Source organism: Myotis myotis, unplaced genomic scaffold (assembly GCF_014108235.1).
Source record: "Myotis myotis isolate mMyoMyo1 unplaced genomic scaffold, mMyoMyo1.p scaffold_m19_p_5, whole genome shotgun sequence".
Taxonomy (NCBI): domain Eukaryota; kingdom Metazoa; phylum Chordata; class Mammalia; order Chiroptera; family Vespertilionidae; genus Myotis; species Myotis myotis.
Genome location: NW_023416357.1, coordinates 3,902,694 through 3,927,086, shown reverse-complemented (window position 1 = coordinate 3,927,086; position 24,393 = coordinate 3,902,694). Strand labels below are relative to the sequence as shown.

Genomic DNA, 24,393 nt, shown 5'->3' with positions numbered 1-24,393 from the left:
GAAATGAAATCCAATCCAATAAATCTGTCTGCCATCATCTAAACATAAGCCCGGCCAGCGTGGCTCAGTGGGTTGAGCGTCAACCTAGGAGCCAGGAGGTCATGGTTCAATTCCCCATCAAGGGCACAGGCCCGGGTTGCAGGCTCGATCCCCAGTACGAGGCGTGCAGGAGGCAGTCGATCCATGATTCTCTCTCATCACTGATGTTTCTGTCTCTCTCTGTCTCCCTTCATCTCGGAAATCAATAAAAACATATTAAAAAATAAAAGATAATGATTTTGAAGTTTTGTTTTCTGAGGAGAAAAAAAAGAATGGAAACAATAGTGCTTAATAAGCTTAAGCCAAAATAAATAGGTGTCTAGTCGCAAACATAACTGATCCTAGGACTTGCTGCTGTGGGTTTCTCAGTGTGTTGTGTCAGTAACGCCTCCCACACGGGGCTGCTGGGCACGAGGGAAGCAGAGGTCGGCTTGGCGCTTGGCGTGTGGGACACATTTAATTCCACAGACAACTGGGGGCCTCTGGAGATTTATGAGTGGAACGGAGATGCATGATCAGAACCAGGCCTGGGAAATCGCGATGGATTAGGGTGGGGGGCACGGAAGGCTCACAGCCACAGGCATCCAGGCGAGAGGTTCCACGTGGGGAGTCATACCCCCAAAATCAACCGCGGTTCTCTGGGTGGTGAGAATCATGGGCGAGTTTTTCTCTTTCTTCCATTTTCTTTCCCTTTCTTTTGTCTGGGGTGTGTTTTTCTGAATCTAGGAAATGTTCCCTCATAATTAGTTACTGCTCTTTTAATCACAAAAACAGGGAGGGCCTGGGAATGCAAGCAGAGGACGGCGCAAGAGGAATCTCAAGACTCCGCAGAGCGAGGGAGTGAGGGACAACAGCGAGAGGCGTCAGCGGTGATGCAGAGGGGGAAGAAGGGGGTGTCATTAGAGGAAAGAGCAGAGTCAGATGGAGGAGGCGGATGGACATCATAAGGGTGTCAGTTAGGGTCACGGTCAACCCAAGGTGACGGCCTGCAGAATGCCCGGTGGTAGCACCAGGCTGGGTGGGGAACAACAGTCTGAACAGAAAGAGGGGTGAAGGCTCGAGGAATGTGGGTGTCATTTCTACAGCCTAAGGGTCAGAACCAGGGGCTGACTGCACTGGGTGAGAGAGTGCAGGGGAGTGGGAAGGAGGGCTGGCTGTTTTGGGGGGGCAGAAGGAGGAGAGGGAGACAGGAGCTCACAGAGAACCAGAAGTAGCCGGTGCCACCAACGCTCGGGAAAACAGGGCTTCCAGGAAGAAATGGCTGGAAACGTCACTGACTGCGCTGAGCTGACCCATCTAGCCCAGGAGTCACTAGCCACATGGGTGACTAGTTCAATGTAAATTAATTAAAATTAAATAAAATTTAAAACTTTGTTTTTTCCATTGCACTTGCTACATTTACGCAGAAAGGAACACATCCTGTGCCCTCCAAGTTCTCAGAAGATGGGAAAGTTCCGAACAGTCCCAGCGGGGTTGCCCCAGTAGCCTTCCACCCAACTCACTGCAAAGAAGACGCCACCATGGTACTAACAAAAACTCAAGGGAACAACGTACGTCATCTTCTCTCCAGATCAGGGGTCCTCAAACGACGGCCCGCGGGCCACATGCAAATACAAATATTGTATTTGTTCCCGTTTTGTTTTTTTACTTCAAAATAAGATATGTGCAGTGTGCATAGGAATTTGTTCATAGTTTTTTTTTAAACTATAGTCCGGCCCTCCAATGGTCTGAGGGACAGTGAACTGGCCCCCTGTTTAAAAAGTTTGAGGACCCCTGCTCTAGATTTTGTAAATCTATCCTTTCAGTCTTATGTTCCATCATTCCAATTCCCCCATAATATATGCTGAGCTCCTGTAATAATACAATTCAGGCAGACATGAGAGTATCTTTGAGAGCTCATCAGGATCAAACAACCTAGTAATCAGTCAATATGAACACACTGTCAAAATGTTTTCAAAAAATCCAATATGAAAGCAAGGGAGGGGTGGGGGGTGGGAAAGAGATCAATCAAAGGACTTGTATGCACGCATATAAGCATAACCAATGGATACAGACAGTAGGGGTGAGGGCATGTGCTGGGGGGCAAGAGCGGGTGGGGAGAGGTCAATGGGGAAAAAAGGAGACATGCCATACTTGCAACAATAAAGAATTTAAATTTTTAAAAAAGAAAGAAAAAATCCAATGTCAATTAAATACTAATTGAAATAGAACCTTTCTCTAGAATGGGCATTAGAGCTCAGGGTGAGGGTGCACGGGGGAGAAGGGTGCTGCAGAACTCTGCATGAACATGCAGGATCCTTAGGGCACCACGTTTCAGAGAAGGCCCTTTACCGACGATGGGCACCAGGGCCCAGGGCCCTGCTCAGGGCCACTCTGCCGGCCACAGGCTCTGTTCACGGTCTCTGCTCTGAGGAGGAAAGGTGCTTCGGGGTCTGGGACAAGCATGGACAGGGGCCTCTCTACCTACAGCCATCGTCCCTTCTTCCTAACGATTCCTGCGTTGATCAGGGGTTGCGGTGGGTTCAGCTAGATGTACACATTTCCTGGCCCCGCTCACAAGGAGGGGCAGGCAATGCTGTGTAGGCAGGAGTTAGTGAGGGGCTTCCAGAGAGCTCTTCACACGGAATTGAGTCAGCTGCCTCTCATCTTCCCCTTTGTCTTGCCTGGAATGAAGACACGGCCCCTGGAGCCCTCACTGTCCTCTTGTGTCACTGAGGTTGGGTGCAATTCACTATGACTGAGGGCGCGGAAAAACAGAAGGAGCTTGTGGAACCCAATGAACAAAATAGCCCGATAAGCAAAATAGGTCCAGAGACATAGAAGCGTGGAACAGACGGACGCCTCTCAGAGGGAAGGCGGGGGTGGGGCGTGGGGGCACTGAACGTGGCAGAGTTCAAATGAAGAAAAAATGCGAATCTTTGCTTATGGACATGAAAAGAAATTAAAATAAGTAAAGTAATTTAGCAGTGAGATGACAAAGATGTAGGAAAACAGACCATCTCAAACACTGTGGCAAAGTGTAAATTGGTAAGCTCTCTAGAGCAGTGATGGCGAACCTATGACACGCGTGTCAGAGGTGACACGCGAACTCATTTTTTTGGTTGATTTTTCTTTGTTAAGTGTCATTTAAATATGTAAAATAAATATCAAAAATAGAAGTCTTCGTTTTACTATGGTTGCAAATATCAAAAAATTTCTATATGTGACACGGCACCAGAGTTAAGTTAGGGTTTTTCAAAATGCTGACACGCCGAGCTCAAAAGGTTCGCCATCACTGCTCTAGAGGATAACTTGGCAATATCTATCAAAACTTAAATGCATATAACCTTTGACCCAGAAATTCTTCTAGAAATTTATCTTACAGAACAAATGTGTGTGAGTGTGTGTGTGTGTGTGTGTGTGTGTGTGTACATACAGGCATGCACACTCAATTAGCCTCGTTCTGGGAGCAACACAAATATTTAAAAATAGGAGACAGAAAAAGTTAAGATGACATGTCGACATTATAAAATACTGTGCAAATAATTCATTAAATTGTATATATTTTTTTATATTTTCAATGCATTCTTAATCTTTAATAAATAGAAACAATAAATAAATAAATAAATAAATAAATAAATAAATAAATAAATAAAATACTGTGTACCCATACTATAGCGCTCATTTTATTAGAAATATTTTTGTAAAGCCCTGACTGGTTTGGCTCAATGGATAGAGTGTCAGCCTGCGGACTGAAGGGTCCTGAGTTTGATTCTTGTCAATGGTACATGCCTGGGTTGCAGGCTCAATCCCCAGTGGGGTGGGGGCATGCAGGAGGCAGCCAGTTATTGCTTCTCTCTCATCATTGATGTTTCTATCTCTCTCTCCCTCTCTGAAATCAATACAAGTATTTTTTTTAAAGAAAGAAATTAAATGCTTTCCATTGCCTATGTTGATGCCTCCTGAGCTTCTACATGGGAGCTTAACTAATAAGTAATAAGTAATCTGAAATGAAGGGGGGCTGGGAGCAGAGACTTTCAAAATGTTGCACTTCAGTTTACAGTAATGACTGTTTTCTTTCTTTCACACTGTGGCCCATTACAAACATATGAGTAACATGCATAAATATATACACATGAACGTATCCTATATAATAAGAGCTTAATATGCAAATCGACTGAAAGGCAGAACCACAGGTTGGCGGGGGGCAGGGCCGGCGAGCGGGCAGCGCCAGGCCAGCCAAGGTAGGGAGCGGGCCTAAGCCATCGGTCGGACATCCCCCGAGGGCTCCCAGACTGCGAGAGGGCACAGGCCGGGCTGAGGGACCCCTCTGAGTGCATGAATTTTCATGCACCGGGCCTCTAGTTACTAACATAAAAGTTTTATGAAACAATACATATGCTATGTGTGACCCACTTTGACGTATCCTATTCCATTACATTGATATGTTCTAGTCCCGTGGTCGGCAAACGGCGGCTTGTGAGCCACATGCAGCTCTTTGGCCCCTTCAGTGTGGCTCTTCCACAAAATACCACGTGTGGGCGCGCACATACAGTGCGATTGAAACTTCGTGGCCCATGCGCATAAGTCGGTATTTTGTGGAAGAGCCACACTGAAGGGGCCAAAGAGCCGCATGTGGCTCGCGAACCACAGTTTGCCGACCACTGTTCTAGTCTATTCCATCCTATTAAAAATTATCCCAGCAGTCCATCTGGAGGCAACCTGCCGTTGGAAGTGCACGAGGCAGGGGTGTGTAGGGCCTGGATTTAAGACCATCCGGAGACAGATGCCCTAGCATCAGGGTTATGTGGGATCTTCCTTGCTGAGTTCTCAGAGAAGCAAAGCTTGAGAACTTAGAAGTCACAACCGTGTTCAGGATCCCCAATTTCTAAACTCCTAGCTGTGAAAATGAAATCTGTTGACGCAACTCACATTATTGGCTCTCTCCTGCCCCTTCCTGACACCCCAGCCCGCGAGGGAAAGGGGCCGCGTTACCGTAGGAGGAGCTGTTGAAGAGCTCGATGTTGAAGAAGGCGTAGTCCCCGCTGGTCATCCCGTGTCTGTGCGCCGCCAGCATGATGCCCCGGATGGTGTCGCTGCTCGCACACATGATCACCACTGGGAGGGAGGAACAACAACACGTGTGAGACGCCCTGTCAGGACACGGTGAGGACGCCGAGACCAGCGGGGGACGGCCGGCAAGGCGCGGGGTCCTCACATCCCTGCCAGTGTCCTCGCGAACACATCTGGATTACAGAGGGGAAAAGTAGTGACATGACAGTGGCGAAATGCAGAGGATGCCACCATAGCCAAGGATGGAAGCCAATGTCACCAACCCTAGGAAGAGGCTCCTGAGCCTCCGGACGCAGCCCACCCAGGACCAAAGCCGAAAAAGTGGGTGACCTGAACCTAACGGGGGGGGGGGGGGGGGAGCAGCCAGTGTGGGGATAGTCTGTAGGAGAGTTGGCCTATGCGCCTTGAAATGGTCAAGTTCGTGACCAACAAAGACAGGCTGGGGGGATGTCCTAGACCAGTGGTTCTCAACCTTCTGGCCCTTTAAACACAGTTCCTCATGTTGTGACCCAACCATAACATTATATTCATGGCTACTTCATCACTGTCATGTTGCTACTGTGATGAATCAGAATGCCAATATCTGATATGCAGGATGGTCTTAGGCGACCCCTGTGAAAGGGTCGTTCGACCCCCAAAGGGGTGGTGACCCACAGGTTGAGAACCACTGTCCTAGACGAAAAGACACGGAAGAACAGAAAGCTCAGTGCAATGTGTGCCCCTCGAGTGGACCCTGGCCCTTTAAAAAATAATAATAAAAGTTTTGCTATAAAGGGCATTATTGAGACAACTGGAGAAACCTGAATAAGGTCTGAAAACCAGGTAACAGTATTGCATTTGTTTTTTCACAGTTCTGCTGTGGATGTGCAAGTGAATGTCCTTTTCCTGAGGAAACACACCTAAGTACTTAGTAGTCAAAGAGCATGATGGCTGTACTTACTCTCAAATAGTTCCTTACAAGATAGTAATTGTCCGTGTGGTTACATGTGTACGTATTTGGAGGGAGCGGGGAGAGGGGAAGGGAAGGGAAGGGAGGGGAGGGGAGGGGGGAGGAAGGGAGGGGAGGGGAGGGGAGGGGAGGGGAGGGGAGGGGAGGGGAGGGGAGAAGGGAGAGATTTGGAATGATGAAGCAAAAGCGGCAGAATGCTAACAATTGCTAAAAACCTGGTGACGTCTGTAGCACAGATGGCTTTTTATTAATTTCTTACATCTTTTCCCAAAACATAAGATTCCTTCAAAATGAAGTTTTACAAACTGCTCCCAATGAGTCGCCAGATTTGCCCAATAGGAGACAGCGAGGAGTGCCAAGTGCTTTTTATACCTAATCGCATGGTAAATACCTTTTCCCGAAAAAGCAAACTTAATGGTTCTGGGGAGGCCCTTCATGTGGCAAATCAGAGGACGAGGGAGGGGCCTGGGCTTTCTGCTGCCTGGATTCTGAAACATTCCTCCCGAGCTGTGCAGCATCAGCGGGACAGGCACAGCGCCGGGCCCTCCCCTGCTCTCTCCGCTCAGAGCCACGCTGTCAGGCACGCGGCGCGCTGAGCAGCTCCAGAGTATTGCTGCCTGCTCATAAGAGCATCCACGGCCTGGAGTGAAGCAGGGACCTGGCCATGACCCAGGAAACGTGATCACTGTCGCTGTCCCTTGTCCGTCCCCATGACGGGGACCCCGTGCCTGGTGCACACAGAGGAGGGGAGCGACCTGGAGAGGCTGGGTGCCACCCCGCGCGATGGCTCTCAGAGCTGTGTCTGCTCTCTGTGAAAGCAGGGGCGCGGGAAGACGTCAGGCCAACTCCAGGCCGAGCCAAAGCTGCCTTGGCAATGCGAGGGTCAGGGCTTGTTGGCGTTCCGTGTGCTGCAACCTGCACGGAGAGCGTCGGATCACGGCTCCGACCTTCCTTATGCAAAGGGGCTCCGTGTCCAGGCCTCAGGCTCCGGAGCACTTGCTTCTAAACAATACAGAACTCGTTAGAGCTGCCACTGTACGAGTAGGTGCTGTGTGTGCCCATGAAAATACTTACACGTTTAGGAAACATAATCAAATTCTGTAAGGGGGTTTTCGAAGAAACACCTCGTTACTCATTATGATTTAGAGCTTTGTTTCAGCAATGATTAATTCTAGTCCCTGAAATCAAAAAAGAGTGAAGGTGTCCCACAAAACAGCCAACAAGGGGCTGAAGCTGGACACGTTTGAAGAGCGTGGGCTCCATGAGGGGGCGTCTCTGGGAGGGTCAGGTAGACTCGCGCCGGCGGCCTGCCCGCAGCCCTCATCACTTTTTGATAATTCCTCATAGTCTGAAGTCTGCCTCTCCCTCCCGGACGCAGCACCTCCTTCTGCCAGCACATCACTAGTGGAGGACAGAGTCCTCATCACCTGACTCAGCCATTTTCAGATGAGCTGAAAGGCAGATGACTGAAGTTCAACGAGGACCAAAGCGCATGAACATGTCTGCGCCGCCGGGTACCCAGGCACGCTGACTGGGGGGGTGGTGAGGATGAACTCAGAAGCAGGTCCCTCCGTTGGATGACTCAGGCATGGAAGGCATCGGGGCTTGATGACTCTACGTGCCTAAGAGACATCTCCCCGGCCCAAGACCAAGCAGGCTGGGTCCTCGGGCCAGAGCAGAAGCTTCCCTGAGTCCTGGCTGGGATCCGCCCGGCACTGGCCTCTGTGTCACTTCTCTATTTTTTACAGTCCTGGCCCATCTGCTGCTCTCCGTCCCCCTCATCATCAAGGCCCATTCCTTCTGGCAGACACATTCTCTCTTTAAATGTCAGTGCCTCCTTGGACCGAGCAAGAGTGACCTCAGTGGCACTGTGTGTATCTGAGCAGACTTGGATTATTTGTGTGTTGACCATGTGGCTTAACTCTCAAAGGGAACCCTTAGCTTCCAAGTTCAGGGCAGGGTACTGTTTTTCTTGCATAAAAATCACGATTCAGTCTAAGTTGGAGCAAGGACTTCAAGATGCTGGCAAAGCGGGCAGAGCGGAGAATCCGCCTAGGTTGGTAGGATAATCCCTAATCTCGGATGGTTGTTTCATTCCAGCCTAGCTCAACAGCAAGTATTTTTAGAAACCTGCCTTTAGACGGTCTATCAGGAGATTAAAATAGTTTTCATTAAAATAGCATTCTCTTCCTACTCGTGTTTCATCAGTTTACATAACTCATCAAACTACATGCTTAAATGAGTAAGCAGAACTGGCAGGAACAGATTTGGGACAGCTCTTGGGGAGCTTCTGGACAAGTGTGAGAGGTCTGCAGGCCCCCTGGCAGCGCTCACCAGTGGGCAAAATGTTTATAGAGAAGAGGCATCAGCTAATCCTCTAAGCTGCTAACGCTGAGGTCAAGTAAGACAGTTTCTGCCCAGCCGTGTGGCTCAGTAGTTAAGCATCCACCCATGAACCAGGTGGTCACGGTTGATTCCTGGTCAGGGCACATGCCTGGGTGGTGGGCTCGGCCCCCAGTAGGGGGCGTGCAGAAGGCAGCTGATTGATGGTTCCCTTCATTGATGTTTCTATCTCTCTCTCCCTCTCCCTTCCTCTGAAATCAATAAAAATATTTTTAAATTTTTTTAATTTAAACATGTAGACAGTTTCTACTGTATTTAAGTATATTTAAATATACAAATACTAACTTAAGAGTCAAATTTTTAATATTCTAAAAGGGAGGGTGGTGTGATTCTAAGTTTCTGGATGCAGTTTCCGTCAATCTGCCCTGTTTTCTCCAAGTTGCCACAGAAGTTGCAATGTTCCATGTCACCCTCCACTTCCTGATCTCGCCAGTGTCCTCTGTAAGAGGCTCCTCGCTCCTGTGCACGCCCGAGGGCACCCTAGGAACGGCAGAGAGAAGCGCGAAGGGATGGCTACAGAAGTCCATCCGGAGACAGAAACATTCCAGGTAGCAGACCTGAAATGGGGGTACGCGTGCCTTTCCCCAGGCTCCGGTTTATGTTTGGAGCAACTTCTAATACGGTGACACTCAGCTCTCAAACTGCCTTCACTTACCCGCTCTGTCCCCACAGAGCGAATTGTCTGACCGGTGAGTTGAGAAGAAAACCCTGGGCACATTGGACACCGCCCTTTCTTCCTTCCTCTTTGAGATGTGTCTGCTTTCGGAGAGCACACGGTGTGCAGACCTTCGTCATGTGGCCAGCGGCCTGTGCTGGAGGGGGCCTGCAGCCGGACAGCTGATCTGGAACTCAGTGGATGAACCTGCCTAATTCAGAGGGAAAGTAACGAGCAGCCCTTTTGGCAGCAGATCTAAGTCCATGTTCTCAGTAAGTTTTATCGATATTAAAAATCGTATTTTCATACTGTCTATGTGACTGCTGCATCCGTCTGTCATTTAACTCTGTACCTGAAGGGAACGGGGTGCTTCTGCATAGCAACAAAGCAAGGTGTGCATGTGCCGCAAACTGAAAACATGATAGCAGAGATGGAAAACCAATCTCCATGGTCACCCTGGGAGTCGTCAAAAGAATAAGTAAGAAAGATTTTTTTAATATGTGTTTACTGATTTCAGAGAGGAAGGGAGAGGGAGATAGTAACATCAATGATGAAAGAGAATCATTAATTGGCTGCCTCCTGCATGCCCCTTACTAAGAATCATGCCTGCAACCTAGGCATGTGCCCTTGACGGGAATCAAACCAGGGACCCTACAGACAGTAGGCCGACGCTCTACCCACTGAGCAAAACCAGCCAGGGCAAGAAGGATTTTTGTAAAGACAGGTGGTAAATGGGAGAAAGGGGATAAGAAAAGTAAAGTATCAATCCAGGAGATCTAACATCCAAATAAAACAAGTTCTAGAAAGAGAAAACAGAGAAAATGAAGATGATAAAATTACTGAAGGAATAATTTAAGAAATCTTCCCAGAACTGTCCGGCTGGCGTGGCTCAGTAATTGAGCATTGGCCCATGAATCAGGAGGTCACAAGTCGATTCCCGGTCAGGGCACATGCCTGGGTTGCTGGCTCAATCCCCAGTAGGGTGCGTGCAGGAGGCAGCTGATCAATGATTCTCTCTCATTGATGTTTCTATCTCTCTCTCTCTCTCTCCCTCTCCCTTCCTCTCTGAAATCAATAAAAATATATTTAAATTTTTTAAAAAAAGAAATCTTCCCAAAACTAAAAGACACGAGTTTCTGGATTGAAGAGGCCTACCCTTGAATATCCTCAAGTGCATAAGGCAAAATACTGGCATAAAAATCTATCAAAATGGAATGTAAAAACATTGGGAGCAATAAAAATAGTCCAAAAAATTCCAGGACAAAAAGAAAAACACAACATTCTATTGATAAAGAAGTGGAATCAATTCCAGCTCCCTCATAGCAACATTGGAATCTAAAAGACAATCCTTCAAATTTTGAGGGAAAATAATTTCATATCTAGAATTCTGTAAATACGTGTAATGGTAGGATGAAGAAATTTTCAGTCATGAGATGTCTCAAACTTTAGCTCTCATTCATCCTTTCTGAGAAAGCTCCTGGAGGATGTGTTCCACTAAAACAAGAATATGAACCAAGAGAGAACACAGAGGGACCTAGTCGGGGGGGGGGGGGGGGGGGAGTTGCAGGAGGATGTTGAAGAAGGAACCCGGAGTTACAACAATGCAGCATGTTTAGAAAATAACTAAACTGGGGCAGCTCAGGAGACTTAAAATATAAAATTGGTAGATGGTTTAGTAATTCCATAGGAAACTAAGCAGACAAACAAAAATAGACTTTTTTTTAACCCCAAGGAAAACAAGTAGGGCGAGAAAGGAAATGTCATCGTAGTAGCCTGTATGGCTCAGCTACAAATAATTTTTAGAAGGTAATAATAATGTAGACACTAAATACTACTGAGCTAACCAAAAATTATAATGCAATCATCTTGGAGGAGAGACTGGAAGGAAAACTTGAGTGTGTGGTTAATAGGGAGTAGACGAGAACTAAATCAGCAACTTCTTCTGGGATGGTAAGAGATTAAAATCTAAAACTGAAAAAATCAAAAGCAACATGGGACTTAGAGGTATGAGGTCAAATACCTACAGAAACAGCTGCAAGCGTTGAAAACAGTTGCCTCTGGGCAGTGAGAAATGGGGAGAAGGAGACAGTAGGTCTGGTTTGTACTGACACCTGGAATTTTCTTACTTTGTAAACAATATAACTGTATAACTAACTTACGTAAAAATAACATGTTTTCAAGAAAAGTGATTTCTCTCTGGCTGATCCTACACTACATAACAACGGGTTTTATTTGCAAAATAGAGATTGCACCTTTATTTTTGTTGTTCACAAGGCTCCCGCTACTCCCAAGGTTTTCAGCATTTCCACAGGGCAGCCTGCAGTGCTTCTTCCCCGCTGCTGGGTCAGTTATTTCACTTATCATGGGTTCTTTGCTTAAAAATTCTGCTGATCAACCATTTGGTCATTTCCCCCAGCTTAATTCTAAAAATAAATGGCTCTCTTCTGATTAAACACAGTTATCTCTACAGTGGCCATGCAGGCCCAGAGTAATGACACATTATTAACTACAGGCCTGGTGCACAAAGTTTGTGCATGGGGTGAGGACTCTCCCTCAGCCCAGCCTGCACCCTCTTGCAATCCAGGTGATTTGCGAGACCCCTTGGGGGATGTCTGACTGCCGTTTTAGGCCCAATCCCACAGTGGGACCGGGCTTAAACTGGCAGTGAAACATCCCTCTGGCAATCCAGGACCGCTGGCTCCTAACTGCCTGCCTGCCTGCCTGCCTCACCGCCCCTAACCACTCTGCCTGCCTGCCTGATTACCCCTAACCACTCACCTGCCTGCCTGATTGCCCATAACCGCCTCTGCCTTGGCCCCTGCCACGGCGGCTTCATCTGGAAGGACGTCTGGAATGACATCCAGAAGGTTGTTCAGCTGTCCGGTCTAATTAACATATTATACTTTTATTATATATTAGTTTTTCTTTCTACAGTACAGCATATAGCCAAATGAAATTTTAGTCATATTAGTATTTGAGATAGTGGCATTGTTAGTTTTTACCTTTTAAAAGATTCAAATATTTGTATCTGATTTTGAAGATGAACTTAAGTCCCAAAAAAGTGCTAAAATGTGATCTCCAAAGGTGGTGGGGGTGGGGGGGCGGACTCTCTAGCTCTATGATGTTTAATACGGAATATTCAAAGACAGAAACACAGTCCATTGCATCTTCACACTTGAGTGAGCACCCATCAGAACCACCGACCGGCAGTGTGAAGGGCCTGGCTCTTGGGCCAGCTCTCCATTTCACAAAAGAGGAAGGGCCGCCTCAGAGCAGGTAAGTGAGCGCCCAGGCCAAGCAGCTGCTGCGTGGAGAGGACACAGCAAGTCCGGAGCACCCGCCTCTTACCCCGGGTCCTTCCCCAGGACACGGCTGGCCTTCTAGTGGCAGTGAGGCTCATCACGTACACAGACTGCCAGCCACTGCGATAACACTTCACGTCCACTGTGCACCACGCACCTGGCGCCCGTGCCTGTGTTCACTCATTTAATCCTCCCAGCATCCCTAAGATGGGGGTGCCCCTACGCCCCCCACTTTACCTGAGGAATCTGAGGTTTAGTAGCAGCCCAAGCTCCCTCTCCAGTGAAGGCCTGAGCCTGGACAACGGCTCTGGAAATGAAACCCCATTGAACCCAGTTAACCCATTAACTGCTTATGGCAGAGTAATGGCGATTAGCAAAAGGGAAAAGATCCCCAGAGAGAGCCATGTCATCAAGCAGCTCTCCCCTGGGGGTAGGGGGTTTCGGGGCGAGGGGGAGAAATTGTTCTGTATTTCTGACATCTGCCAAGTCACGGTTAGAAATACACTTTAGAGTAGGAATGGTACCCTTTGTCCCCTGTAAAATACACAGGTCAGCCAAGCAAACTTCCACCACGAAATTCAAGTTTAGACGAAAAGGAGCAAAGACTGGGTACGTGGGCGAGGCTTTTGTAATGAAAAGCTAACCCGCAGCAACAGGCTGTAGTCCAACCCCTCGGAGGCCCCCAGGCCCACCAGGGCACAGTTGCCCTCCCTGCTGCCTGGGCTCAGCCACCCCTTGTGCGGCTGAGGGGCCCCTGGCTGAGATCTGCCCTAATCTGGGATGACAGGTCCCCTGGGCCGGGAACCCCGAGGCCATGTGCTCAGGGACCACCCTGGGCACTGAGATCTTCAGAGCAGATCTTGAGGTTGGGGGACACACCCACCCCAACTAGCCCTGGGAAATCTCCAACTCCTAGCTCCCAGGCTGAGCCTGGGGTTCCGGAGGCCAGAGCAGCCCCGCATCTGCAGGAGCCCTCAGGGGCCCGCAGGGGCCCGCAGGAGCCCGCAGGAGCCCACAGGGGCCCACAGGGGCCCGCAGGAGCCCGCAGGAGCCCGCAGGAGCCCGCAGGGGCCCACAGGGGCCCGCAGGGGCCCGCAGGAGCCCGCAGGAGCCCGGAACGCTGGAGGCAAGAAGCAGATGTGGGCTGCTCCGCCGGCCGGGCGTGGCCAGTCCTCAGCCTAGGAGACAAGCACCGTTTTTCATAATCGGCGCAGCCGGCACGCCCCGCCTGGCTGGCTGGCAGGGATTCTGCGCAGACCGACTGGAGTTTGAAAGCTCAAAACTTGGCCACGCACCCCCACTGTCAACACCCCCCTCCTCCTCGCGCTGAAGCGTGTGCTCCCTACGAGGCTGAGTGGCCAACTTGGGAAGGGCGGTGGCCACTGCGCCATCCTCCAGGGCCCCTCCACCCACTCTCACCGGCTGCTGACACCTCCCGGCTCCCACGGCCAGCGCCCAGGTGCCCGGCCGACCGTGCCCAGTCGGGGATAGCTCTGCACCTGGCTCAGCCCTGGCCCCTTCGGCCGCTGGGCGTGAGGTCGTGGGGAGTTTTGCTGGGGTTGCACCACTTACAATCCAGGCGCGAGGGGGAGCAGAGGCGGGATCCCTCCAGCTCTGTGCACCCCAAACCTGACACCGGTCAGGAGGGAACTGCGTTTGGCTGCCCTCTCGGCCCGCCCTTCCCCACCGTCTACTCGGCAGTAGACGGGCCACATGGGCGCGTTCGCGATTATGTATCCGCGACCACCTGCTCCCCTCCCGCTCCCTGTAGCGGTACCTTAGTCAACCCCCCACCCCAGACCCGCGGGGAGAACTTGGGAGGCCCGTGGAAAGGGGCGTCCGCGCCGCTTCTCCAGCGCGCTCCGGCCAAGCCGCCCTCCCAGCGCGCAGGCGACCGATGCCGCGCACGCCGGGGAGCGGCCGCCGGTGCAGGCGCGGCAGGGCAGGCGTTTTCGGTGGGAACCACACACGTTCGTCTATACGAGGCCGGAGGGGCCACGGAAGCACTGAGGGGGGCGGTCAATGAGCCTTTAAGAGAAAGGCGGGGTCTGCGGAGGGAGCCGCAGAGGGGACCCGAGACCCGAGCGGGGAGCCGAGTGGTGGCGCGGCTGAAACGAGTCCGCCCGCGCTCCCGCACCCGGAGGGGCGCACGTCGGGAAAGGGCTGGGCGAGTCCTTCGGGCCTCCGAATGCTTTCATGTCCCAGCTGGAGCCTGGCACCCACCCGCAGCGCGCCCCTAATCGCTCGCCAGGTGCAGGCGAAGGGGGAGCCAGGGAGAAAAAGCGCAGGCGGCTTCCCCACACCTGTTGGAGCTGCGGGCTCGGACGCCCCTCCCCGAGGCCCCATCCCCTCCGCGGGGCTTTCTACCTACACCCCGCGACAGACCAAGGGTCGAAGGGTCGTGGCAACCAGACACGCGCCCTCCCCGAGTCCTTCGTGCCGCAAAGAAGCGCACGGAGGTGCCGGGGGAGCCGGGGAGAGCGGCTGGGCTGCCGCGGGGCCCGCGCCCCTCCCGCTCACCTCGCTCACTGGCCTGGATGTAGCGCACGATGTCCTCCAGGTCCAAGTCCTTGGTCTCGTCGAAGCTGTAGGCGGACGTGTGCAGACCCTCCTCCTGGAAGACCTCGTGGACACCCTCCAGGGTGAAGAAGCAGTTGCGCTCCAGCTTGTCGTCGCTGTAAAGCAGCGCGGCGCGGCTCCACTGGTGGTGGCGGAAGAGGGCGAGCATCATCTCGCCCATCTTGGCGTAGGCGGGCGACACGCGCGTGAGGTGCGAGTACTCCGTGTCCTTGTGCTGGAAGCCGGCGGCCAGGGCGCCCGCCGACAGCATGGGCAGGTCCCAGTGCGACGCCAGCCGGGCCACGGGCGCCGCCGCGTACTCGCACACGGGTCCGAGGATGAGGTCGGGCTTGGCGCCCCGCGCCGCCGCCACGCGGTCCACCAGGCTGAAGAGCGCGCGGTTGCCGCAGTCCGAGTCCTCGTAGGCCACCTGGAAGCGAGTGCCGGGCGGCAGCAGCCGCGGCCCGGTCCCGTTGCCCTCCACGCTGCGCAGCGCGTACTCGATGGCCGGCCGCACCCGGGCCAAGGAGAACAGGTAGGAGTCGTCCCGGGGCAGCAGCACCAGCACCTCGATCTTCTGCGGTGGCGGCGGCGTCTCTCTCCCCCTGCGCCCGCCGCCGCCCGCGCTGCCGGCCAGCACCGCCCAGCCGAGCAGGGCGCACGCGGAGAGAGCCAGCGCCCGCAGGGACGGCATGGTGCCGCAGGAAAGCGCCCGCCCGCGCCGCCCGCTCGCCCTCGGCCCCCCGCCCACCCTCCTCGGTCCTCCCCACGCTCCGCGCCCGGTCCCTGCGCCCCCTCGGGCGCTCTAAGAACACCAGATACCCCCCTGCGCGCACTCGCCAAAAGATAGAGAGGAACCAGAGTCCTTCTTTGCAAGGTCACTCGTTAAAAAAAAAAAAAAAAAAAAAAAAAGAAAGAAAAAAAAAGTTCACCGGGAGTAAACCTGTGCGCCTGTAAATATTTACATATATATACTTATTATAAATATATATATATATTCGCCCTCCCTTTATATATACTATTTTGCTTAGAGGTGGCTTCTATTTGGGCGTTGCTAAGGTGGCTTTTGAAAGCGCATTTGTAAAAGAAAAAAAAAGTTCGACTTGTCCAAGTGCTTGTAATTGACGGTGCATCTCCCTCGCGTTTGATCTCATTGATTCGCGCCGGTTCCTGGATCCATAACCGGCGTTTAAATAGCAAATAGCGTGGCGGCGGCGGAGCGCGTTACCACACGGGGCGCGCAGAGGCCGGGCTTGTATTTCCAGCGGGTGCGGGGCGGGGTGGGGCACGGTGGGGGCTGGGCTGGGGGAGCGCTCATTAACATTCTTACATCAGGGCTCCTCCCCGCACCCCTTCCTTTCCCACCCCTCCGCCGTCCCTAACCCCGGCTCCCCGCTAGCCCTGGGCCTTCCCTTAAAGCCGAAGTCGCCCCCGTCTGCGCCCGCGGGAGCCCCCACCGCCCCGCACCGCCTCCGGGGCCCCCGCCTCTCCCCCGGCGTAGCACGGGCGCGCTCTCCCCAGCATCCAGCCTTAAAAATGAAAATGCTTTCGAAAGTACAGGAATGCGCGCAGGCACACGCACGCACGCACACCACGTGCAAAAATAAACAGGATCAGAGAAAGGAGTGGTCCTTCAAACATGGTAGTTTCGGTGCAAACGCCCGTAGGTCCGGCTCGCTCTCGCCTCTTCCTCACTCCGGCCACCTTCCCTCTGACACCCTCCCTTCCCTGGGCACGAGGTAAGGGAGCAGGGACCCGGGACCCTGAGCAGGCGGCGGGATCCGGGATCGGACCGGGAGCGCCCCGCTGGCTCAGTGTTCAGCGCACCCCTCCTCCCCGAGCCCAGGCCCGGCCCCCGCCCCCGGGCAGCGCCGGTGCCCCCCAGAGGTGTCCGCCAGAGGTGCCCGCTAAGCCTCCGCGTTGCGGGGATGCCCGGCCCCACGCACAGACCCTCGGCCGCGGTGCTGTGAGCAGGAAAGCGAAACTTGTTGCTCCCAACGGCGAGCGAAGGGTTGGGCTTCTTGAGGCGGCGAAGAGCCTGAGAAGCATCCTCCAGGCGTCCTCCGGGCCCAGGTAACCAAACAACGAGACCTTCTCCCGAACCGTTACCCTGGGGGTCCCGGAGTGCAGGCGCCCGCTCTGCTCCGACCCGAGCGCTGGGCGGGCAGTCCAACTGTCTCTCCTCCGGAGCGCGCCAGGCTCGGTGCTCTGGGTCCTGCAACTCCGAGGAAGCTCCTGCCTCGGACCCGGTCCTGCCACTGGTCACAGCCGCAACCGCAGTGGGGACGGGGCTGGAACCGGCCGCGGAGCCGGAGCCGTCCGTGGCCCGCGGAGTCCGCGGCCCTGCAGGGAGCTCCGAATGGAACCTGACCCCCATCCCGTGGTAACACGCTGAGGTCATTTGCAATGCGAACATGCGGCCTTGGGGACACTGAAGTCCCACAAATTAAAATAAATTGAAAATGTTTTTAAAATGGTCTTTCATGTGACGCCTGGGTGCCGTTCTCCACAAATATGCATCGGCCTGAGGCGCACGCCCCCTTTCGGCAGGAACTGGGAGCCACTAGTGCCTCCCGTGGCTGGAGCCCAGGCATCCGAGTTCCTGTGTGTTTGTTGTGTTCGTTCGTTTAGACACCAAGACCCCAAAGAGCCATCGCTGCAAATCGGGGTTCCAGAGATGCGGCATCTCCAGGCGTCAGCGCTCGCCCCCGTTCATAGCATCCTCCGTGCAGGTCTTTCTGGAACCGAAAATGTAATTATGGGTGACTTTTCATCCTCCGGGTCATGCACCTTTCAGACTATGCACCATGACCCCTGAGGTAGGGGCTTCTAACCCCTGTGAGAACTTCATTCATTTCATTGGCGCTGCCAACCAGTAGCAAAAGAGGCATCTATCTGCACAAAACTTAAACGCACAAGCGAGGGAAGACCCACACGATGGACATGGAAATTTAGAGCTTCGCAGCAATGAAATCCTCCCTGAACTCCTAGGAGAGAGGGAGGGAGGCAGGCAGGCAGGAGAGAGGGAGAGGAGGAAGGAAACAGAGAAAGAAAGAAGGAAGGAAGAGAGAACAATGGCTAAAGCCAAGGGTTTTTATGGATTTCCAAATTGGTGGCCAGGACGCGCCAGGAACCAGGGTGTCCCGTTACTGCCGGCTGTGCCCTGTGTCTGGGGAGCGCCGGCCAGTGGCGACAGGGTTCTGCGCACCGTGGAGCCTGGGCTCACTCGGGAGCCTGGGAGTTCAGTGCCACCGGGCGGGCGGCGCGCATGCCTCTCCCCCTGCAGGCGCTGCCCAGCGCCCAGGGTCACGCGCAGGGCAGGGAGTTGACGTGTGGGTGCGTGTGGGCCCCTCGGTGGCCTCCGGTTCAGAGCTCTCAGATTCCAAGAGCACCAGGCCGGGAAGGGCAGAGCCCCCACCTGGACCGCAGAACCAGAAAAGCCGGTGCCGCTGCTCTCACTGCCGCTCAACGCACCCTTACGTTTTCCCAAAGAGCAGAAATGATGATTTCCACCACCCCCCAAAAAAGAGGGGGGCTTTCAAATGAAAATAGGCTATAGGAATACCCACCAAGTGATACAAGCATACAGATTTTAATTTAATGGGTTTGTTTACTTTCCATCAAATTAGATTTTTCCCAAGCAGCTGAAAATCTGTGTGAATATTATGAGTGTCGTGGAGTTCTCCAATCTTAAGGCTGGAAAAGACTGGGAGTCACCCAGCACTCACTAGATGAAGAATTGGGGCCTAAAGGATGTGCACGGCATATTTAATAACTTCACCCCCTGGGAACATGTCCATGTGGAATTGGGTTAGAAATAAAGCGGGTCCCACCTCATGCACCAGGTGAGAGAGGGAACAAAGCTAGCTTTCACTTTAATGATACCATCCTTTATACCAAAAATTCACTTTGAGTGAAGTTTTGAGAATATACAACACAGTAAGATTACTAACATTTTATAATAGACTTTTTGCAACATTTATAAACGTGAAGATGAATCACACCCAGAAAGAAGGAAAAAAAATATTTAAATAACTTGTCAATTTTTAAATATTGTTTCTTTCCAATCTGTAAAATACTGAAATGGGGAGGGGGGAACACCACCTTTTTAACTCTCAAAGAATTGCTAACCTGTTCACTGAGTGCATTCTTTCAGGCTACAATTGTTGAATAAAAACAAAAGAAAGTTACAGGGAAACACTGCAAAATAAAATTAGCCCCCCCCCCAAAAAAAAAAAAAAAAACCTGGGGAAATATTTGTAACCCACAGTACTGAAAGGGGCTAATTTTATTTACAGATATAGAAATTATTTTTAAAGTTTGATGAAATTTAGTTTGTGGAACGTGTGAATAAACACATTACTACTTCTTAAAAAAAGAAAAGAAAACCTTAAAAACAATGTTAGCCCTAAACAAGATGTGACAGACACTACTACTTTTTTATAGGCTTCAGAAATGTTTTCATCAATATCTACAAACCATATTTTTTAACTTTAAGTTGCTAAAATACGGTGGCAAATTTTCTATAAAATATTCGACTACTTGTTTTTCAGCTCTGTGAAGTAACAGCCCTGTCTACATTCATCCTCTGCTCGCCGGCCAGACAGCGTTACATGGGAAACCTTAGCATGTGGTTCTTTGTTAGAAATGCCAACAGAGTTTTCTCCACCAATTGTCGTCCGTCTGACCTTCTCCCCCAAATCCTGGTGGCACCCTCTAAAGTCGGAAGGAGCCCTTCCAGGTTGTCAAAGAGTCTCCTCTTCCTGTCAAGCCATCCCTGAAGTCACACTGGAGATCGTCCCCAACGCCGTAGCCCACAAAGAAAATACCTTCCGAGGACAGAATTGTTGAAAACACACTTCCCCCTAGAGGCAGAAAAGATGAAACAATATTGCACAGAATTCAGGAATATGTTTGGCGTGAAATGAGTGCTGGGATCTTATTTTTAACATGCAGTTGGTGTTTCTGAGAAAACATTCAAGATGTGGGAGGAAAATCAATGAAAAAATTAAAACTTTGCCTCTAGGTCTTAGCCTTCCTTAGCAGGGACTCTGTTAATTGGCCCCATCCTTTTGTTTTGTTTTAATACAAATCTAAGATTTTTTTGCCAGCACTAAAAATAATAGTGGTCATGTGTTTTTTCTAGTTAAGTTTCTGATTCAATTTCATCATAAATGGCAGTCAAATGTGGCCTTGAGGGGTGCTTGTGAAAACACGGCCCTAGCAGATTTATCGCCTGATGGGTCACATTTGTTTCTGTATTCCAGTCCTCTTTTTTTTTAATTTTTTAAAATATATTTTATTGATTTCTTACAGAGAGGAAGGGAGAGGGATAGAGAGTTAGAAACATCGATGAGAGAGAAACATCGATCAGCTGCCTCTTGCATACTGGGGATGTGCCCGCAACCAAGGTGCATGCCCTTGGCCAGAATCGAACCCGGGACCCTTGAGTCCGCAGGCCGACACTCTATCCACTGAGCCAAACCAGTCAGGGCTATTCCTGCCCTCTTAAGTTTCCATCAACCAGTCTTATTGTCATTTCTTTGGAGCTGTTCTGAGACAAAATGACATTAGAAAGACTTCCGGAAAATACAGAGCCGGTCCGTGGTTTAACCTGAGTATCACCATGAGTTTTCTAAGATTTGCAAGCCACACGAAGAATTCCCATATCACTGACTTATGGACACATCATTTGATGTAGATTATTCCATTCACAAAAACAGTGGGTGGGCCTCAACTTCACGCACACCAATATTGACTGTACTTCATTGGTTTATTTAGTTGTACCCTGCGTTCGTCCAGAAAGGATTTGAGAAGACACATAAAAAGTGAAATTTTAGAAAAGTTTCCTCAGGCCAAAACGCACAGCCATCGGGTCCGACACTCTTGGGCCCGACGCTGTCCCTCCAGCCTTTACGTGACTCCAAAGCCTCCGCAGCACCTTCCTCCCCATCCGAGTTCTAGGGTTCCCGGTCACAGCCGGTTTTCTTTCCGTTTTCTGGGAGGGGTGTCTGCGCGGACCAGGCTTCGGAGCCGGATTCCATGGAGACAGGAGGCATTTAGAAGCCTCACAAACACGTCCTGAGGTGGTCACCGAGGCTCTTTGACCTTCAGTTTCCTCGCTGTTCTTCAGTCTTCTCACTTCTAACATGGAGATCATGTCATCGGCCTGGTGTTGCAGAAGGAAGGATCAGAAAGGATGGATGCCAAGTCCTTCGAATGCAGTGGGAAATGAATAAATGGCAGGTCTTACAGGCCCTTGAATGCCTGGTAAAGAGTGCACGCCAAGTAAGTGTTCACTAAATGTGATGAAATAAAGGAATGACTTCCAAACCCAAAATGAGGTGGCTATGTGTAACTTGTTTGGAAGTAGCTATTGTCCGATCACAACAGACCTTATTTAATAACGTTGGTTTGGTGACGGTGGCTCCCCTGGGGGAACCACTTGGCAATTACCTTGAGATTAGCCCTGGGTTCCCCCACTCAGATGTTTCCTGGTAAGCTTGAGACAAGAGCGGGTTCAATAGTCTTTCCTCTCTCTACACAGTTCACAAAGACAGCGGGAGCCCGGCTCCCTTAAGGAGACGGAGGCACATCAGAGTGATAGGGGAAAAACAACAAACAAACAAAAAACAGGAAAAAATAGAAGTGGCTGTACAAAGGGTCAGGACTTTGAGGATGAGGGGAGGAATAAAAAGAATATATGGAAGCAAAAGAGGATTGTGCTAGAACGAATGTATTTAATTTCTAGATCAAGTGTATATTAATAGTGATAAAAGTGTAAAATGCATCCTAATGTACTAAGTACACAGGCTACAAAGATGTCAGGCCCGGGGTTTAATGTTCCTGTTTAATTCAGCCTTCAAACATCCACAGTGTGTCAAGAGCTATGGTGCTCCAGCTTAAGCCTGTTGTGTCAGACATTCGTTTGCCTGGGGATGTGATTTGACCCAAGTTATATTTAACTCTTTGTGGTCGTCAGTCGTGTTATGACAGCCACATGGGCTATGTTTAAGAGACACTTGAGCAGGACAAAAATATATTCGATTTCAAAAACATCTTATAAAAATAATTTTCCTGGTGTCATTGCATCAACATATTGAACACTTTGTGCTCTAAATTAGCCATCATTAATCCGTGAGAATATAAACACCATGAGGGCGAGGATATTTTCCCTTTAATCCTGCATTCCCTCCTTCAAGAATGATATATGAAGTAGGCACTTAAATTTAATTTCATCAATGATAAATCCAAAATAAAAATTAGCATATGTGTATAAATTCATATACATATAAACTTTTTAAATAATTTTCAGAATATTCCAATATTATGTTGGATTTCTGATTATGCAAAGAATATGAGAAGCCAAAGATCCTAAATACCAGCTTTGAGGTCTTAACACATTGCTATACCAACACCTCATCACCTAATTCTTGATTGTTTCCTTGCTAAAGAGGAAAATGCCGGATCCCCCCAAAAATAAATAAGAACATTATTTTTTTGTAATGCTGTGAACAGAAATTAAAGGTGATGAGGAAAGTTTTTGTTACCGCCATGTACAATGTGGGAAGATATAGTTTTTATTTCTTTCCAGCGAGTACATTCCACGAGGTCTTAAATCTTGGGTAGCTGATGCATGAGACTAAAATAGAATAGAATGCCATGAGGAAAACATCAGGAAAATTCTTAACATTTGTCTTCTTATATTTTTGGTGATCATGTTGCTAACATTAAATTTCACTCTGACATTAGTGGAGAAAATTGTTTCATCAAGCTTACACTGTTATTTTTTTATTTTTTTTAATAGCTATGTGTTTATCTCCATTTTATTATTTATATATTTTGTCTTTTCTTCTTTTTAAAATATGTTGATTTTAGAGAGAGAGGAAGGGAAAGGGAGAGGAAGAGAAGCATCGATAAGAAACAAAAGCATCAATCTGCTGCCTACTACATGCCCCCTGACCGGGATTGAACCGGCAAGTTCTCGGTGCATGGGTCGATGCTCAAGCCCTGAGGAACACTGGCCAGGCTCTTATTATTATTCTTAAATAAGACCCATGAACATTTCTCGTGTTTCAATTTTTTAAAATGTTTATTGAATTTACTGGGGTGGCATTGGTTAACAAAATTGTATAGGTTTCAGGTGCACAATTCTGTAATACATCTGTATACTGTATTGTGCGTTTATCGCCTTGAATCAAGTCTTCTTTCATCATCATTTACGCCCCCTTCTACCTTCCCCTACCCCTCTTTCCCTCTGGTAATCACCACACTGGTGTCTGTGTCTATAAGTGTTTTTTTCTTTGCTGAATCCCATCATCTTTTTCACCCAGGCCCCCAACCCCCACATTGATATTTTCCAATTGTTGGTAACTCCTTTGGCATTAAATGTTCTTTGCTCTTCATCCATCCTACAAAAATATTCTTTCAGCCTTTATTTCTTTTTCCCTGTACTAACTGCCGGGGTGACGGGGAGCAGGGGGAGGGGGAGTAACAAAGATTATTTTAACTCAAATCTGTCATTTTACAGACTCTTGGAAGTCTTGAGGTATGACATGGAAATGACTTTCTACTTGGGCAATTTCTTATATTCAAGTGTATGTAAGTGTATTAAGTATCTCAAGTTGTAAATCATTCCTGTTCTAGTGAATCACTTTGGTGGTGTTATTTTTAACCTCAGGTACAAAATTTTTTATTTCAGCTCTTGGCACATTCAGTATCAATCTGCAAGGTTCTTGTCTTATTTTAATGTCTTCCCTTCATTGCTCTCTTCATTCCTTTTGCTCCATATGACTCTTCTGTTTCTAATATATGTAGATGGGTCTAAATCATTGAAAAAGAGTATTTCTTGTGCATGCATGTGTTATTTCAGTATAGAAATTGTATTATGCTATTTCTTATTCTCACAGAGAGTGACATGGATAGATCTTAACTATTAGGTGAAAAATCTACCTTATTACTTTGGTTTTGTTTAATTTTTAGAACTGGTAATATTTTTTCAAACTTTGTTGTAGAATAATTGATAAATATAATTGTACAACTTGTGTGATACATATTGTGGATATTTACCAAGACCAAGACAATTAACACATACATCACCTCATATAGTTGTGTGTGTGTGTGTGTGTGTGTGTGTGTGTGTGGTGAGAATGCCTAAAATCTACTCTCAGCAGCTTTTCAAGTGGCCAATACCACATTACTAACTATAGTCACTATGCTGCACTATTAACCCTCACAACTTCGTTTTTTAAATTTATTTTATTGATTTTTCACAGAGAGGAAGGGAGAGGGATAGAGAGTTAGAAACATTGATGAGAGAGAAACATAGATCAGCTGCCTCCTGCACGCCCCCTACTGGGGATGGGCCCGCAACCAAGGTACATGCCCTTGACTGGAATCAAACCTGGGACCCTTCAGTCCGCAAACCCTGAGTC

At 49.6% G+C, this 24,393-nt stretch overlaps 1 protein-coding gene and 1 long non-coding RNA gene across 5 annotated transcripts in view; one reads left to right on the top strand and one right to left on the bottom strand.

Moving 5' to 3' along the window:
- The window catches only part of NPR3 (natriuretic peptide receptor 3), a 68,960-nt gene extending 53,279 nt beyond the window's left edge, over positions 1 to 15,681 (bottom strand). For 2 of the 4 annotated variants that reach the window (XM_036310813.1, XM_036310814.1), the window contains exons 1-2: positions 14,921 to 15,678; positions 5,014 to 5,136 (exon numbers count right to left, since the gene is read on the bottom strand). In XM_036310813.1, coding sequence (XP_036166706.1) covers positions 5,014 to 5,136; positions 14,921 to 15,653 — 856 coding nt within the window. In that variant the 5' untranslated portion in view covers positions 15,654 to 15,678. Of the gene's footprint in view, positions 1 to 5,013; positions 5,137 to 14,920 lie in introns of all 4 variants that reach the window. The other 2 variants (XM_036310816.1, XM_036310815.1) reach the window with 2 other exon arrangements.
- Positions 15,682 to 16,305: 624 nt separating this feature from the next.
- LOC118656977 lies at positions 16,306 to 24,003 on the top strand. The gene is made up of 4 exons (XR_004967785.1): positions 16,306 to 17,032; positions 17,591 to 17,711; positions 19,513 to 21,247; positions 22,838 to 24,003. It is a non-coding gene; the product is annotated as an uncharacterized LOC118656977 (long non-coding RNA).
- Positions 24,004 to 24,393: the final 390 nt, after the last annotated feature.